Genomic DNA, 18,472 nt, shown 5'->3' with positions numbered 1-18,472 from the left:
TTTTTTAATTTTAAAACTTTTTGTGTGTGGATTAAACCCAACAACGTCTAGGTCACACATAGGAAAGAACCATTTGAGGGCAACTGTAAATGTTTATTGGTAGGTGATATTTGTGATCGCCATTCAAGACAGTCCAATTAACTTACTAAGGACAGAGTCAGGGATAGTTTCTGAGTTTTTGTTTGCATTTCTCCCCTTCCCTCTCTCCTCCCCTCCTCTTCCCCCTCATATTTGCTTTCCTGCAGGACCTAGAGTTCTTCAGAAGAAACTGCTGAATAGCTACCACTCATTTGTCAAGCCTATGTCTGATATTTAGATGCTGCCTATGCTGCAGTCTTAAGTATGTCTGCATTCTTTTACTTCCAGATTTTTCATAATTTGCATTTACTGAACACTCATTTTTAACACATTAATTTCTAAATCTTGAGGCTTTCAAGATTCATACAAGCACAGTGCTTAAATTGGATGCATGCAAGAGCTGTGGCCATTCTGGGGAACTTCATTATGTAGTACCATCGTTTCCACATTAGTAAGCCTCTTTTGAGTTAAATATCTGGTCTCGAAGAATGAATGTGCTGCTTCTTCAACCTGGTAATCACTTCCTTCTACTTGTACCCTAATTCTGAAAAGCATTAGGTGGCTGGAAGATTTGTTTGCATATGCCTTGCTAATAGGCTTGATTTTTGTTAAGCAAGAACACAAGCATTTAAAAACAGTACAGTTGGAGTTTTTAAATCTCGTGCCTTATTACACAATCACTGGCTAACAAGTGAAATATAATCCTATGTCAGTGCTTGCACTTGTAATAAAAAAGGTCAATTGTGAATGAAGTTGATAGGGATAGGCTTTTTTAGATTGCTTATCAAAACTAAATCCGTCCCCACTCCTTGTTCCTCAGTTCATTCCGTCTGATTTTCCCAGTCATTGTCTTTGGCAGCTGCTGGACAAATTCAATCTGATTCAAAAGAGGAAAAAAGTAAAATGAGCAGATTTAATGTATAAATCTTTTTCAGAACAGCATAGGTTTCCATCCTACTTAAATAAGAATTTGGTGACTGGGGAAATAATTCTAATTTGGTTTTAGATTGTGTTGTATCTCCTATTTTCTAAAATCTTTAAAATAATACTTGTGAATTTTCTTGCACAGTACATATTAGACTTTTTTTGATTGTTACTGTGTTTGAACTGAGTCTAATCTTTCTGTTTCTAGCCTCCCCAGGGTTAAAATAGGTATTTGGGATTATTTTTTGATTTTAAAATACACTCATGTTTACTTGCCTTTCTGGGATACTTGTATGGAGCAGTGAGTTTCTTGACGTGATCTTGCAATTCACAGGCCAGTTTCGTTGGATCTTGTGACTTGAAGGAAGGAGACAAGACCACAAAAGCTTTTACCACCTAAAAAGGGAAAATAAATAAAAAATACAGCATTAATTAAACTGGAGCAACCTAACAAATCAGGCAATTAAATGAGAATAGGTGAGTGTAGCCTGTGACGCAGGCTTGCTCTTATCATACCTGTGCAGCAGGGCAAAATTTGCTTTTGTGTAAGCAAATCTAAAATTAGGATGAAAGACTGTTTCTACCTTACATTAGTAAAGGTCCTAAGTGATACATGATAAAAGTTTCAAACTGTGCTTCACTTAAAAGTTCTTAGATGCCAGGGCCTTTTCTGTAAACATATGTTGTTAAAGTAAAGAATATATATCCAGGCAGTGGGTCAAAGTGTACATCAATTCTTACTAAAGTCACCTTTATAGTCGTCATTTTCATTTAAAAAAAAGAAAAAGGAATACAGGATACACAAGCTACTGCTCCCCTCTCTTTGGGTAAAGTGATGGAAAAGTTTGTATAGCTATATTAAGTCTTCTGAATTCAGTGGAAATCTAGTGTAAGGTCTGTCACACAAGGTGTTTTATGAATACGAGGGACCACTAATTACCTCCCCTCTGATGGGATCTGGGCTGCTGACCACAGCTGACTCAACAACAGCTGGGTGCTGTATCAGGGCACTCTCTATTTCAAATGGTCCAATACGGTACCTAGGGGAGAGGAGTTGAATGCTGAGAGGTGAAAGGTAGAGGGTTGTTTTTTAGACATTTCTTGGCATTTTAACTGAAATCTACAAACCCAGAGGAGATGATGACATCATCAGATCTCCCCATAAACCATATGTATCCATCCTCATCCATGCTCCCTCTGTCTCCAGTGATATAGAAGTTCCCACGGATTGTGGAGGCAGTTTTCACTGGATCGTCCTGTTGAACAAGCAACAATTAAATATTCAAAATCCTGAGAAGCCTTAAGCTTAGAGATGAGTTTTGCCTCTTGGGACGCTACCCATAGTATCTTTCACTACTTGTTTTCTGTCTCAAGAATGCAAGAGCTTGTGCTTGCTTCTAGAGGGGAAGATTTATCAGAAGGGCAGATACAGAACTGAAGATCACACAGCAGTTCTGCAGATGAATGGGGGAGAGAATGGAAGTTTCTTAAGTCAAAACTCTGTCAAGGGCCACAGCTCTTTGGTGTTGCATCTGCTCCTGTTGATATAAATAATACATACCGTGCTGCAGGCCTGAACTGTCTGTCTGGAAATTCACTATTGGCTTACCACGTATCGGGTGAAAAAAGTAAATGGCCGCTTGGCACCCATTTTGATAGCAATGTCGCCTTCTTTCCCAGGAGGCAGCACACTGCCCTTTTCATCTATGACCTGCAACAGAAACGGCAAATGGATGATTATAACTTTCCCATTTTAAGAGCTGTGTTCTAAAACTATTCAGCAGCCAACAGCTCAACCAAAAAAAATCACCCTGCCCTGGACACCACTGTATGGTACCAAAACTTGTACAGTATGTTGTACTCTTGTGTATTACTTCCTGTGAAATCAACAGCAAACAGAAAAGGGGACCAACGTACCTGAACATCATAGGGGGAAGCTGTCTTTCCCAAGGAACCTGGCTTAATTTTCATTCCTTTCATATTTGCACATATTATTCCCTGTCGGAAAAGACAAACAACGAGCCCAGGTATTCACTGTCATTCCTGAGGCTATTCTGGTCCTTGTACTATGCCCACTGCTGAGCTAGCATAAGATCTACATCTTCCATCTGCATGAGCCAAAACAAGTCTTAGATAAATAGGTCAAGATACTCTACAACTTAAGTAATCTTAGAAGCAGTATCATAACCAAGCTGTCATTCTAAGCAAAGCAATAAATTCTCTTGTAGGCAACTGCCATGCCATCTTTATTTTTGGTTAAATACATATGGCCAAGTTCTGTATTTACCAAAAGGAATGAGATACCCAAGTCCCCTAAGTGACAGTTGAGGTGTAACCCTTTACAAAAAAGCTGAACGAACGTACAACTTCGGTTTGGCCGTAGCCTTCGTAGATAGTCAGTCCTGTTTGGCTTTTCCACTGTGCCATCACTTCTGGGTTGAGTGGTTCCCCTCCAGCCAAACAGTGCTTCAGCGCCTTGAATGCACACCTTCATAGACAGAAGATATCGCTGCGTATCAGGGGACAGAAAGGGACACATCCTGCTCTCCCTGACGTCCGTATTTCCAACCCCACGACCTCAGGACAGACTGGACTCTCTTAGGGTTAGGGTTAGGGTTGAGATAAAGCCTAGGGCTCCAGCTGGTGTAGGGCTTGAACCAGGCTGCCAAAGCTGTGAACTGGAGATGTGCAGGGCTGACGGCAGCGCAACCGCACACGTGTCTTCAAGGGTTGAATCCCACCCTCCATATTTACTGCCTGTAACGCCCTGGGGCAAAATTGGTTCTGGGTTGGGGTGCCTGCAGGGTGGATTTCCACACCTCTCTGCAGTGCCAAGAAAAGGGCATGCCTCCTCGCAGCCCCTGCCTCCCACTCCAACACAGAACTTCCACTGCGCTCAGCGTTTTAAGTGGCTATGAGGGCTCACAGAAATCGCTGTTAACGAACCAGGCAACAGCTTGAACAAGCAGAGCACAGTCCCGTGTTAACAGACGTGTGGTACCTGGTGAGGTCATGCTGTACCAGCATGCGGTAGGCAGTTGGGGTGCTGCACAGAGTGGTCACCGGATATCTGCACAACGTCTGACAAATTATAAAAAAAAAAAAAAGGAAAAAAGAGGGTTAGGCAGCATTGTTTGGGGGAAAAAAAACCTTGCTACTATTACTTCCTATTCCATACTAGGATGCAAATTACAAGACCTCACTTTACACGGAAAAGTAATTCCATCACCATCAGTGTTCAGGAAAAATGTTACGGAGTGCCCCAAACATCAGCTGAAGAGGTCATACATTGACTGTGGTAAATCACTGGTGTACCTAATTTATCCTGATGTTCACCTGATGCACAAGAACCATCCCTTGGTGTAAGACCCTGGCCCTGGAGGTGCAATGTTAAGTTTTGCAGGGGACTTCTGTAAAGCCCACATCTCGCCCTAGGACAGTCAGGCACTTCAAAACGGACACACCTAAAATTACAGGTTTCTTTTGAACATTTTGCTTGTGCCAGTTTTTTATCTAGCCCTACACTTTCTGAAACAGACTGTCACAAATCTTTAGACATGCTGCAAGTCCCTCAGCTGTCCTGAGCTGTCTCCATGAGCTGTGGCTGAGTTGTGAGTAATGCTGTATTAAAAGGTTGATTTGGACTGGCAAATTTATATATCTTCCTTTACCTGGGACACAACACAGGGCATGGGTACCTTGCCAGAAAAATAAAGATCTCAGCTGAGTCTGTTTTCTGACACACCTTTACTTCTCACCTGTAACACCAGCAGATGATTCAGTCACTCAGGTAGAGTTAAGCCTTTTTTTTTTTTTTTTTTTTTTTTTTTTACCTTCACTTCTGCCTGCAATGAAAATTTGCTCAGGGAAGGGTACAGGCAGTGATAAATAAAAGCAAGGAGAAGACCCCTCATTCACCAACCTTCACTCCAGCCACACCATGGGTAAAGCAGCCTCTAATACCAAATTTGATTTTGTGCAGAGATGTAAAATGCCATGCACGTTGCAAGCAGGTGTTTGCAAGGCCAAGAAATTGAAACAAAAAAAACCCCCAAACTAGCAACTACCATTTTACAAAGGAAATTAAGTGGAATTAAAATCCCCAAATAACCCCGACATGTTAGGAATGTACACTTTTCCATGTAGGTGCTTTGAGCCATTTGGGAACAGCACTCTTCCCTTTTGCGATAGATTAAAACCTCAGATTGGCTCGAGAAGCTTGAAAATAATTTCTTTTAAGAACAAGCCCATCTCACAGCTTCAGTGTTTTCCACTCCTGGCTTGCCTTTCTTAAGGGTCACAGCAGCGTAATTAAAATATTAATTTACATGTAATTCAGCTCATTCATCATTTCAATAGTGAAATACAGTAGGGGAGAGGTTTAAGTAATACCAGTAACGCCTACTGATAGGAAGCAGCTGGTAATATCCTGTGCCCAGAAGAATCACGCTGCAAAATCCTTCCTGTATTATATTCCTGTTTGAAGAACAATCACCATCTTCAAACAGCTAATCCCATAAACCTAAGAGGCTTACGTTCGAGGCCTGCCTGGAAAACAACATGAAATATGAGTAACTGTTCATTGTCAGCATGGTGTTCTTACATTTATGATTGCGCTTGGATCAAACTGTGGCATGGCATGTACAAAAACACACGTGCCCTGGAACCACGGACCAAACACGCTCCCAATAGCTGCCTTTACCCAAGCAGTGTCCGATATGTTCCAAATGATGTCTGAGGGAGTCAAATTCATCCAGTACCTGTTGAAGACAAAGGTGGCTGATGTAAGGGAGTCTGTAAGCGGAAATTAAGGATGTGAGGGAGCTTTTTTGTTTTGTTTTTGTGGGGTTTTTTGCTTAGAAAGGCATGGTAAATTTGATATGAAATTCAAGAGCTCAAATAAATGCCTTTTGCCTAGCCTTTATACGGATGGCAAAGAAAACCAAACGGTATCCTAACTCATTATTTAGCCTGGATTAACAGACAAGTAGTTTCTAAAAAGAAGCCATACACTATATCGAACAAGATCCTTGCTTTGTGGGTACAGTTCAGCTGAAGAGACCAAAAAGAATGACACGTACAATATTTTGGAAGCCTCATCATCTATCCTAATTTTATCACATACACAAATTCTTCTGCTTACTTCAGAGCTGTAAAAGCATAATTAGTTGAATACTTTACCTTCCACAGAGAAAAAAACTGAGACCAAAGCTTCCATAGGAATGTTCAACCATTTTGGGAGAGCCTGAGGTGCCGCTGGTAAAGTAGATTGCCATTGGATCCTGGCTTTTTGTCTTCATGCAGCTATGGGCAGCGGGGGCAGCCCTTAAAAAATACGAAACAGTGGCTGGTGTTATTCAGCACACTTAGCTTGGATCCTCTGTGCCCAGTATATACAGGACTGTTTGGCTAGCGAGATGTGAGGGATAAAACTACTGAGATCCCCTCACTCTTGCACTCCTAGTTCTGTATTAAAGTGTTGCTGATACTGCTCGTTAACTGTTCTCCGTGGGCACCTTCTCCAGAGTAAAAACGCCGACTGGCTCTCCTTTATTTGCCTCCCTTACCAAGCACCAGAAGGCCCAGCACCTTGTGTTTGACCCCAGGGCCCTTCAGAGAGCATGTCTTCTAGTCTTAATGTGATTAGCTGAGGGAAGACCCACCATTTGTTTTGGTAGGTGGTCCCACTAGTTAATTATCGTTGCCATGCGTGGGAAGTACGGGGAGGCTCAAACTCCTGCTTGTCTGGCACATGACAGGGAAGTATTTCTCATCTCTTACTAGGATGAGAAAGCAAACCTGTTTCTTTTTCGCTGCCAGGACTGATGTCCACAAAGGTTTTGCTTGGCATGCAAACATCACCCATGCCTGCAAGGGCATGGGAGGTCTGTCTCCCCAGGCCAGCTGTCTCCTGGTGCTGGCTGGCAGGCAGGCATGCTGCCTGGGAGCCCTCGCTCCACAGCCCCGCAGCATCCCGGCCAGCCTAGCAGCCGGCTAAGGCAGCCAAGGACACGGGGAGCTGGGAAGTCTGGGCAATTAGCCCACGAGGCAGCCAGGCTGCCAGCGTTCTGGGAAGACAGCGAGCCAGGCAGGACAGCAGCCCAGCACTCTGGGAAAGACTGGGAGACTGACAGCTGAGCAAGATTGGAGCCAGACAGCCAGCACTTTGCAAGGCAGCCATCCAGGGAAACCAGACAGCCTAGCTGCCCGACCGCCACCGACAGCCTCTGCAGGACTGATGCAGTTCCAGACAATATTTAGGTTTTATCAAATCAATTTCACCCTCTACCATGGAACTAAGCCATGGAATATTAGCCCAGCAGGAAAGAGGATTCATCAAATTGAATGTTTTAGTAGCTCTAGAAGGTTTGGGAATGCAGTGTTACTGCTTCCTCTGTCTTCCTGTTTAGGGACTGAAATGGGCAATTGTTGGAAGGAGCAGATGGAAATACAGCGAGACTGTGCAGTCAGCTGCACAGGTGATGCTGGTTCAGACACCCATGGTTGTGAGAACACGTGGCACATCTTATAAAGCTCTTAAAGTGACTGAAGAGCTTGGATCCCACCTTGAAGGAATGGTTTTAGCTACATAGATGCTTTTAGGAAAATACCAGCTGGTAAAATCACCCCTTGGGCCCTGAGCAGATTGCAGCAGGGTATTTGCTTCCCTTCCACGCTTTGCCTCTCCACCCCTTCCACAGTCCCGTGCACTGCAGTGAAGAGCTGTCTGTTGGGTGCACTTTAGTAGCTGCTTTTCAGCAGTGAGGCAGATGGATTCCTAAACACATTAGGTTCATTTTGCAGTGCCCTCTTCCAGCCTTTCATAGTGAAAACCTATTGACATTAGCCCTATTATCATCAAGTTTTAGGAATGTGGATTGGAATAATATGTATAGAATATTTTTCTTCGAGCTTTAGAGGGTAAATAGGCCACAGCTGTCTATATGAGAGGCTTTTCTGTCTATTTTTCCATATTATTTCATAGTCATATGTAACAAACCTAAATATTGTAAGACTGTACTTATTTTTTAATTAGCAGTTTAGCTATTCCCAAATATTCCCTTTCTTCATAGAAAAGAAACCTAATTGTCCTCTCTATCACACTCTCAAAGGCATCTAGTTTATTAATGAACCACAAGTGCGCAAGTGTGTTTAAACAACATGAGATATTTTCCACTAGAGATGACTTTGAATGGAGTTAAGGTAGAAGGCACTTACTTGAGCAAAACACTGAAGTTGAGCCACTCAGCCCTACCGCTTTCAGACACAATTAGCTTCGTTTTCAGAAATTGGCACTTGGATGCAACTGAGTCCACTGCAGGAGCAAGCACATCAGTTGTAATAATGCACTTAGCCTTGGAAGCCAGCAATCTATAGCAAATGTCTTGTGCTGTCAGTTGTGTAGTCCCTGGGATGAAGATAACACCTGAAAGTGCAATAAAATTGGAAATTTATTAGGTATTTTTCACTTTCAGTCCTGATCACTTCATAGCTTCTGATTTGTTGAATACCAGCACCATTCAATCCAGAAATGACAAGAAGGTAAACCAAGACACCCCTCCCCCCACCTGAACTTGGATACAGATGTGCTGATCTGAAGTACAAAATAGCTTCTCTTTCTACAAGATCTTTTGCTCCAGGCACAATGGAAGGAGAAAGTATAACTTCTGAGCAGTAAACACTAACAGCTTTAACTTAAGCCTGTTGAAGTTACATCAAATTGATTTAACACAATCAACACAAGCCAGAGAAAGTGAAAGAAAAGTGATGAAGGTAAATCCACCAGTTGTAAGAGACCACCCGCACCAGCCCCTTCGATTGTCAAATGTTCAGGCTACAGAGACAAATAAGAAATATAATTGTTAAACAAATTGTTAACCAGCTTTTGGCACAGAAAGTGACAATCAATCTCCAGACCATTAGGAATGATACAATTCACCTGTTCGCATGCAAGCCACGTTCAGCAGCCACCACTCTGGGATTCGGGGCAGAATCACTAAAACTCTGTCTCCTCTTTGCAGACTGCATGGCCCAGAGAGCATGTTGGCCACTTTTTGGGACAGGAATCCCAGCTCTTCAAAGCTCCATCTAATTTCATCTCCTTTTCCATTTATCCACCACAGAGCTGGATTTGATGGTCCCTTTCGTTCCTATAAACAAGGCAAGTGTAAATAGCATGCTGGTTACTTCTGAGACTCCTGTAGTTCCTTGCAGGGTTTTGGGGATGCTCCAGGCAGTGGAATCTGATAGTGTAACATATCCTAGGGCAGGGATATTAAGCATGTTTTGTTTAAAGGAGCCCTTTCCCAAGGCATGTATAAGTTCCTGTGTATCTACCTCATTTGCAATGCTCATAAATTACTTGGGAGGCTTTTATGAACCAAGCACTGCGCACACTGCCGAATCCGTCACAGACACAAAGCACCATGTCCCCTCTGATGCTAAAGCAAATTCCCTCTCCTTTCTCTGCAATGTAAGATTATGTTAAAATAGAAATAGAGGAGGAAAATCTGGTCCCGCTGAAGCCGGTGATGGTTTTAGACTTGACTTTGGGGACAGGGACACAGTTTCACTAAAAATACTGCATCTATAGGGTCAGAATTGCTACCTTTTCTATTTGAGACCACTTGTCCAGCACATCACTTGCAAAATTAAAGTACTCGGGTACTTCCTGTTCACAACGACTGATAGCTTCATAATCTGAGAAATTCAAAGGTGCAAAAGTCTTGTGATACTGGTGAAGTAATCTGCAGAGTGTCTGGATGCTCCATCGGGACCGCAACACTTGAAATTCAAGTAAAATCTTCATGGCACAAAAGCAGATATATGGGGGCTTTTGGAGATGGTAACTATCAAAACTATTCTTTAATGATTATTTCCCTCCTACAAGAGACAGAAAAATCAATAACTGTATTATGATGTGCACACTTCCAGATGAGCTGTTGGCTCCAAAAGGAATAGATGTATACAGAGCAGCAAGTTACCATTTTATCCCACCTGTTTTTATGGGGTAAGCTAGAGCTCTGGTAACCCTCTTAAGTCTCCTGGTTTTTCATCTATCCACACGTTTCTCGGAGAATTCCACTTGCAGCTGACAATTCCTATTCTGTACAGCCAAAGTAAAGGCTTGAAAGTGAACAGCTGGATTTTTTAAAAAAAAAAAAAAAGAAAAAAGAAAAGAAAAAGAACTTGTCAGGAGTTGTACCGACTGTTTCCATGTTTTCAGCACCACAGCTGTCTCCCCCAGCCCTACAAGGCTAGTAATGGCAAACAGGTTTGGTTGCAGCATGGATGCCATGTTCTGTTCCCGGTTTTTGCCTCAGAATCCAGGATATAACCATCACACACAACTACTCAAAGACCAGCGTAGCCACCAGCCAGCAAGGAGCAAGGGTGAGGGTCTGTGCATTTAGCCAATATGGAAGAGATGCAATAAACATCCTTACTGTTTGTTGTTTTTGTTGCTAAAGCAATAAACATTAACCAGAAGTACATTCCACATCGCTGTTTGCTTTGCCTTCCTTTTGTCCAAAGAAAAGACTGTGCCTCCTCCTCCCCCCAGCATTTACCTTGTATTAGTTGGACAGCAGAGTATCGTGAATAACTCAGGTGGTTTTCTACATTGTGTTATTGATTTTTTTACCAGGCTAATGCTTTTGCCACATCTGCATTTGTCCTTAAATATGCAGAGTTGCATTTGGTTTCACAAAATACCATTTGCAGTTGTATATTACCCTGAAAACACTTTGCAACCGAGTGAATTAGCGCTGTATATATGGGAACATGGTGATCAGGATACATTCCACTTCAGAGACTTAAATATATAGATGAAGGCTTTTTCTTTTTTCATGTAGTCTACTTGTAATATATGGCTTCTTATCTCTGCCCTTAATGGGTCGTTAAAAAAAGCCTTATTCTAGAACTCACAGCTCATCAGTGAAATCTTTGTGGAATTTGCTGCTGTTTTATTTTTCCTTTAGATCTGAACGAGTGACTGCAGACTCAGACCTAGAAAGACATTCTTGCAGAAAGAAGCTACTTCTTCAGTCTGCTTGATACAAAACAGAAAAGCATAACTGCTCTGTGGTAGTCTACCCTCTTTCATAAAAGTGAGAACCACGTGAAAAAAGAGGAATAGAATATGGCATTACAAATATTTCTTTTTTACATTAGGAGATAGCATCTTTCATTTTTGAGAAGACTCAGTATTTGGACAACTACTAAATAAAAACTAATTGCTCAGGGCATTTAAATAGTTTATACTTACCTGGAGATGTTACTTGTGATCGGGTGAGATTTTTCAGCTTCTCCTCATGTATCTTGCCTAGTACTTACCTGGCAAGTATTGCCTCTGCCTGGCTTACTCTAGTTGTCTGAGCGGTTGTAGCCCTTCAGTAGTATTACACATCACATTCCATGCCGCGGATTATTTCTGCCCAAGAGGGCAGATTTCATTTCTCCAATTATCTTCTGAAGAAAGGCACAATCACTGAAAAAGTTGAGAGCAGATGGAAAGAACACTGAGTATGAATGGCTACATTTCTGGTCCACTGCCTTTGGAGAATAGATAATCCACCATACGTTAATATATAACTCCATTCTATGGCACCAGTGACTTTGGAAATAGCAACAGTAGGGCTTTATTTTCAGATTTCGGAGTTAAACATAGTATGAGAATCGGTATGATAAAGATATGAAGATTTTCATAAGCCTGGTGCCAATAAATATAATCTGTAATACCTGATGGACACTTCTGGGGAAAAAATACATGCAGTTCAGACATGGTCCATCAGCTCTGAGGAGGACAACGAAAACTCAAACTACAGTCTCATTGCTACGAAACAAGGTGACAAAGGGATGAGACAGAAAATCCATGCTCTGGAGGGCAGCAACATGATGCAGGAACTCCAGCAATTCAATTATGAAGACACTTGGTTTACGTGATTCTACTACAGTCATGGTACAATCTGCTGGTATTGCTACCACAGGTAGTAAGCCCTGCGAGGGGAACACATTTTTAAACTAAGACCTAGATAAATAAAGATAGCACATAAGCATATGCATAGGCTAAATAATATATAGAGACTGTATGTAAATACAGGTATTTGAAAGACATGTAGATGTGGCCCTTTGGGACATGAGGTCTTTTCCAACCTAAATGATTCTATAGAGAGGCAACAAAGGGTATAATTAAGGATCAGAGTCAGGAAACAGTCAGAGATGCTGTTAGAAACAAGCACGAATAGCAGCCATGGAGGTAACGGACTATGCAGAGACAGAACCAGGCTGGTAGAACCCACATGTGGAATCTCTGCAGGCATCAATGCATGGCCAGTCTTCCAGGAAAACTGCTGAACTGCTGTGTGTTAGGAGTATCTGAAAGCTTTCAAGTCACTTCTGCAAATGAATGTAAGCTCTGAAATCACTCAGAAGTAAACTATGCAATTTGGCATCGGTGTCTTTGCACGAGTCGTGTACAACCTCTCTCTGGGTCTTGCTGTGGACTCAGAGCCAGCTCCCCTGACCTACTGCTGCAGGGTTCACAAGCTGTTCGATGACCCTCCCCAGCTTGCCAAATCACACACAGTATTCTGAAAAAGCAGATACTCAAAGCTAAAGTAATTATAGGCTACCTGTCTCACTTTAACACTCTTTAAAAAGGGCATACAGCAGACTGCCTGAAGTGACAGTGTTTACTGATGTTAAGGTGATCTGAAAAGAGAATTACCCTGCTTTTCTGATTTGACTGCTATTTAACTGGTTCTGCTTCTCCTCTTACCATTTTTCCATCAAGATTGGGAGCAACGATAACTATGTCTTAAGGTGCCTGGAAGCCTATGTATTTAGTCAGAGAGACTAGAACGGACAGGGCAATGACAACCACATGGAATTCCCAGTGAAACCTGAAGAAAAACACAGTGCAGCACTCAGTTCTTTGAATTTACACTTCAGGAGCACATACAGTGAGATTCAGAACAAGAACGTTTGGGTTGGGGTTTGAGGAACTTCAAGCCTCTGTAACAGGGCACAAAATACTCCATCTCCTCTCCCCATGTTGCAGATGACTTCTCCCATTTTACTGTGGCTGCGAAGTGGTTTTCAAGCTGTGTAATACACACACACAAAGAGCCATGGTGCTTCTAGCCTGTGTACAAGAGAGGGAGGGTATGAAGCCCATCTTCAACCCAACGTGGAGAGACTGAAAGCAATGAGTGAGTTTGCTCACAGGTTTGCAAGACTGTCAGATTTGGCCCTTTTCCCAAGGTAAAACAGGGTAAATTCCAAGAGCACTCAGGGGTTTACGGCAACAACCCCTGGCTGCCTGTGCCATGTAAATACATTCTGAGACACACAACACAGCTGCTACTGTTTGGAAATGTCATTAACCATTATTCAGTGCAATAATGATAGGTGATAAAAACACAGATGGGTCAGCCTAATTTGTCCTCAAAGTTCTAGAGCAAACAAATAAAAAGTATGACAACCCCCAAAAAATGAGCATATTATAGCACCCTTCTACCAGCACACACAGAAAAAAGCAAGTTGACCAGTGATTTTCATGGCAGTAGCAATGAATTCCAGAGAAGTTTCTCATTTGCTTACCAAAAGGTAACCATCTGCTTCCAGAAAGTACAATTCAGAGCAGCTGTTGATGCAAAAGTAGTAGAGAACTACCCAAAGGCAGGTGAAGCAGTTACTCTCTGGCATGTCTTGCTTACTTCAAATAGAACACTTTGGACAGGAGGCAGCCTAAAGACTTTAGCTGTGGAATGAATCTCCAAAGGACTGATGAACAAAAAAAAGTCAAAACCACCTCCTTTCACTCACTTTTGTAATTTCCTCAAAAAACGTAATCCTCTCAGCATGCAAATACTCCAAAGAGCAGGGTTTATTTTTCATTGGGGGTCTAATTCTGCTCCTAAAGAACTACACTACTGAAACCAGGGGATAGTTGAAAATGCAAGCCCAGATCCATTTAGATTCATGTAATCTACATGGATGCAGCATTTTGTGCATGTGTTTTCTCTTTGTTTTTGACCTCAATTACGTGCTGTGTAGCTGGAGAGGAAAGCAATACATCCCTTTCAGAGCCCTCCTGGTACAGCCTCTCCTAGGACTTGTGTTTGTGAGCAAGTTAATAACTCAATTAGTTGTCCTGAAAGGTCATCAACAGCTTTAGTACACAGCACATTCGGTATTTTCCCAGGTTTTTGGTGCAACAGCAGATGTGCTCATGGGTACTGCATAGTAGGTTTACAGCAGAACCAGGAAATTTTGAGATAAATAGCTGTGGGCTTTTTTTGGTTCAGTGGTGTTTTTGTGCTCCCAGTAAATACAACCTTGGTCACAGAGTTCAACTATTACTTCTATCTTACGAAGCAAGAATAGAGAGTACACAGGCTGTGCTGTAGCAGCACTGTGTGAGGTGCAAGTACTACACAGGGGCAACAAGAAATGTGAGATGTGACCTAACAGGGATGATCTAAACCTCTGCTGCACCTGTACCCATGTAACTGTGCTTGACTGTTATGGAAATATCTCACAGTCTGAACTGACTACTCAGTCCAGGAAATCCTTGGTTATATTTAATCCTAAAACTATATGTGACCCAGCGCTGGCTAAAGCTGGAAGTCTGATCATCAATAATTATTTAAAAATATTCTCACAAAATAATATTTGACACATAGTTGCATATGTTGTGGCTTTCAGTGATAACAATGCACATACAAAAATAAAGGCAAAAGCTAAAGGCAAGTTTGACTTCTCTTTTATCATTACTTTCAAAACAGTTTTTCCCACATACATTTAAGATTATAGGGAATATATTGCTTTAGAAACACCCCAAAGCACCAGAACAAAAACTGGTCTTCTACTCTTATTCAGAAGGTGGTTCAGCACCTCTTAAAACTGACAGGGAACAGGATGCCAGAAGGCAGAAAACAAGTCCAGGATGAGCATGTTCTGGCCAGGAGCACAGCGGCAAAGCTAAGCCCTTCCCCACTCTTTGTTCCTCAGTTTCCTCCTTTGGATTTTCCCAGGGATCATCTTTGGTAGTTGTTGAACAAACTCCAACTAATCTGTAAAGAGAAGTAACTTTGCAGTTTGACAAAGCTGCATTCCAAGCCGTGTTCCTTTTCTGTGGCAAGCATGCAATTTTAAAAGCTACAGGGTCTTTTGAGGATGAAGTAGGCAGGCAGCACATCAGTCCCAGTGCACAACAAAAAGAGTGAGTTACCTTTTAGAGAAACAGAGCCCATCAGTTGAGTGACTCAGTGATTCCACAAACCAGTAGTGCAGGACAATCATGTGCCATTGAATGTGAGCACAACTTGAACTTCAAAGGGAGCAAATAAAGGGCTTTACCTGGCTGCTTGAAACCCTGGCCAGTGGGACAGTGCTAGGACTCCTGCCCACACTGAACAGAAATGTTTTGATTCACCTGTTTCTTCATTTTTTTTCTAGTCAGGTTCAGGTTTTGTATCCTCACAAAACTGCATTAACATGCTGGTGAGTCTGACTGACCTGAAGTATAGACAGAAAGTCTGGCCACAACAGAGAGGAAACCTCCGGAGCAAGACCTTCCCTGCTGTAACGAGCAATTTACACCACTAGAATGGGGCTCAGGGAAAAATGTGACCAGATCTGTTTAAAGCCCACCATAGACCAGTACCAAACCCCAAGACTCTGTTCAGGATTATATTTTTAAGATTGCTTTAAAAACAATTACTTCCCAAGGTCATAATTAGATGATATTAAAAAACCCTTATTACTTACCTAGAATAAACAGATTATGTGAACAATCTGATTAGTTCACTTCAAAGTGGATTACTTCACCAAAAAGTACTTACTCACATTTAAAATCTGAATGTGCTTAAAAAGAATCAGATTCTGCAATTGTGATCAGATGACATTTTTCATTTAATATGTTTTTATGATTGCACTTAAAAATCTAATCCTATTTCTGGTTATTCCACTCCAAAAATGGGATTACTTTTAAAATATACAACATGTTTTCCCTCTGTTCTGATTGAATCAAGGAGAGAAAAATTAGTCTCCCAGAACAAAGCTGTTACTCAGGAAAAGGGAAATTTGAACCCCTGTGTGACAGTTGTTGGAACCCTGTGCAGAAACTGAGGGAAGCCAAAGGCAGCAAAGCCTTTTCTGAAGGCTTTTGGTGGGAGGTGGCACAGCACTGCTTCAGCAGGTGGGCTTCTCCTGCTACTCCTGATCAGCTATTCATGTTTAACTCTGAACGGGGGTGCCCTGGCTTTCTTTCCAACCGTTCCAGATAGTCTGCTAGTGGAGTTTGATTCCTGCATCACCTGGAAAGGCTATAGTACTGTTTACCTCTGCACAGCCTACTGCCACCAGTAATGAGATGTGGAAATCCTGCTAAGATTCCCCCAGAGGTGCCATACCCTTTGAGCCTGACAAATCTGCAGCCAGTGGAAACTGAGACCATTCTGCTAAGGAACTTGACAGGCTATTGACTGTTGCCAGCTGAGGTTTTCACCCATGCTGCAGTATTCACACCCTCTGCTACTGTAACATCCAAGCATTATCTTTCTCTGTTCAGTTATTAATTAAAAACGTCTAGAAATACATTTATATTTTATTACTGTATTGAATTTGTAAAATCTGATTCTTTTGTTTAAAATAATTAGGACAAATTTACGCTCATAGACACAATTTGATTAGGTGAAGGACCATTTCATTTCCCTGTACATAGTCACAGTGAAATCTAATATAGGTTCATCTGTATTTTCAATGTAAGCAGATGACATCAGATCCCATCAGGACAGGCCTATGATGTTACTTAAGCAGTGTTTACTGATGTAGTTAGCATGGGGTCAGATTTAAAAGAAGTTCCACTAGAGAAAAAAAAAAAGCAGAATTCTACTATTCTAAAATATAACCTGATTAGATTTTGAATCTGATTACTGGGTTTGATTAGAGGAGTTTTAATTTTAGGGTGCATTGCAAGGTACTCTTTGTATATTCAAAACTCAGTGATACTTGCCTTTCTTGGGTATTTGTAAGGTGCTGTAACTTTTTTTCACATGCTGAAGAATTAATTTTTCAAGATCATGAGATGTAAATTCAGGAGACAGAACAATAAAAGCTTTTACCACCTACAGGAGAGAGCCAGAGTAAGGCAACACTCAGCAATCACTAACTTGATGAATAACGTTCAACAGAAAGACTAAGATGAATAACGCAATTTTCTACAATCAAATTTCTTTCAAGGCAGTGGAAATAAAAGTTTCCAAGACAGACACTGGATAACTTTCTGGTTTTTATCACTTGTTGAGCTCCACAAATAGGCCTTAAAACTACTCATAGTGAGCACAGTGGCATTCCCAGCAGACAGGAATTCTTCACTGGTGTCTGGACAGCCATGTGTCCTCACAGTGCTCAAGAAGAGAGGTGATTCAGACAGGCCACATCTACTTAACGGCCTTCCTAAGATGAATAGCTAGTGAGTGTCGCATCGAGGTACAGAATCTCACTGGAATTCAGAGAAGCCTTTGCCAGAGTTTCAAACTGGCCTAGGCACCCCTAATTTTTTTGAAATCAAAAGGAAGTTAGATGCCTCGTCATCTCCTCAAATGTATTTGAAAATGTCAGTCTACATCTTTACAATACAATGTTAATACAAGCCAAGATTTCCCTCACAGACATACCTACTCTCAATACACACATACATTAAATGTTTTAGGTAGCTCCTAATTTCAGTGTCCATACCTCTCCTCTGACGGAGCCTGGGCTGCTGACAGCAGCTGTTTCAGCTCCTGCTAGATGCTCCGTCAGGACACTCCCTCTCTACTTCAAGCAGCCCAATACAATACCTAGAGAGGAAATAAGACTTTGGTATTAATAAGCTGAGCTAGGCAAATAATTTGGAAATCTTTGATTCAGTGGTAATCCAAACCCGGCGCTTCCAAGATCAGCTATGATGCCTTCAAAAGTCACCAGTGAACTGAACTTATTCCCCAAAATGTGTTTGATTCCTTACGACATATCTAGCATAAAGACAGAATGGCCTTACTGGTTTGATCTGGATGGCAAGGTTGCCACCTTCTCCTGGAGGCAGAATGTTACCATTTTCATCTATTACTTAAAACGAAAGAAAGCTCGCTCACGAGGAGTTAGGTGATACGCTGTTGAACAGAGAACAGTCGTGCCATGGCCTTATCTTATTTCAGACTGAAATAACCGGAATGCTTTACACTCATCAAAGTACCTGAATGCTGCTTTTCTTAATGCTCCAGGCTTAATTTGCATCCCCTCAGGAGCTGCACATACAATACTCTGTAAAAGAAAACTGAATTTATATAGTTTGTTATTCCATACAAATGGGTAATTTTGCAACTAACAAAACGATCTACAAATCTAGAAGAAATACAATGTTAATTTAAAAACATTTTCTCACTGTGATTTTCAGCTCATTTATCTAGTGGTGTAAATC

General features: G+C 41.6%; 1 protein-coding gene across 1 annotated transcript; it reads right to left on the bottom strand.

Moving 5' to 3' along the window:
- Positions 1-4: 4 nt before the first annotated feature.
- LOC101918428 (acyl-coenzyme A synthetase ACSM4, mitochondrial-like) lies at positions 5-9,875 on the bottom strand. The gene is made up of 13 exons (XM_027778730.2): positions 9,611-9,875; positions 8,942-9,152; positions 8,221-8,428; positions 6,184-6,327; positions 5,606-5,762; positions 4,004-4,083; positions 3,367-3,490; positions 2,920-3,000; positions 2,612-2,713; positions 2,131-2,258; positions 1,943-2,042; positions 1,279-1,398; positions 5-955 (listed from the first exon to the last, which is right to left on the bottom strand). Exons 1-13 carry the CDS (start codon positions 9,809-9,811, stop codon positions 869-871), a joined length of 1,743 nt encoding a protein of 580 aa, XP_027634531.2. The 5' UTR covers positions 9,812-9,875; the 3' UTR covers positions 5-868.
- Positions 9,876-18,472: the final 8,597 nt, after the last annotated feature.

Source organism: Falco peregrinus, chromosome 5, assembly GCF_023634155.1.
Source record: "Falco peregrinus isolate bFalPer1 chromosome 5, bFalPer1.pri, whole genome shotgun sequence".
NCBI classification, from domain to species: Eukaryota; Metazoa; Chordata; class Aves; order Falconiformes; family Falconidae; genus Falco; species Falco peregrinus.
Note: the sequence above shows the minus strand (reverse complement) of the source record. Positions and strands in the feature narration are given on the sequence as shown.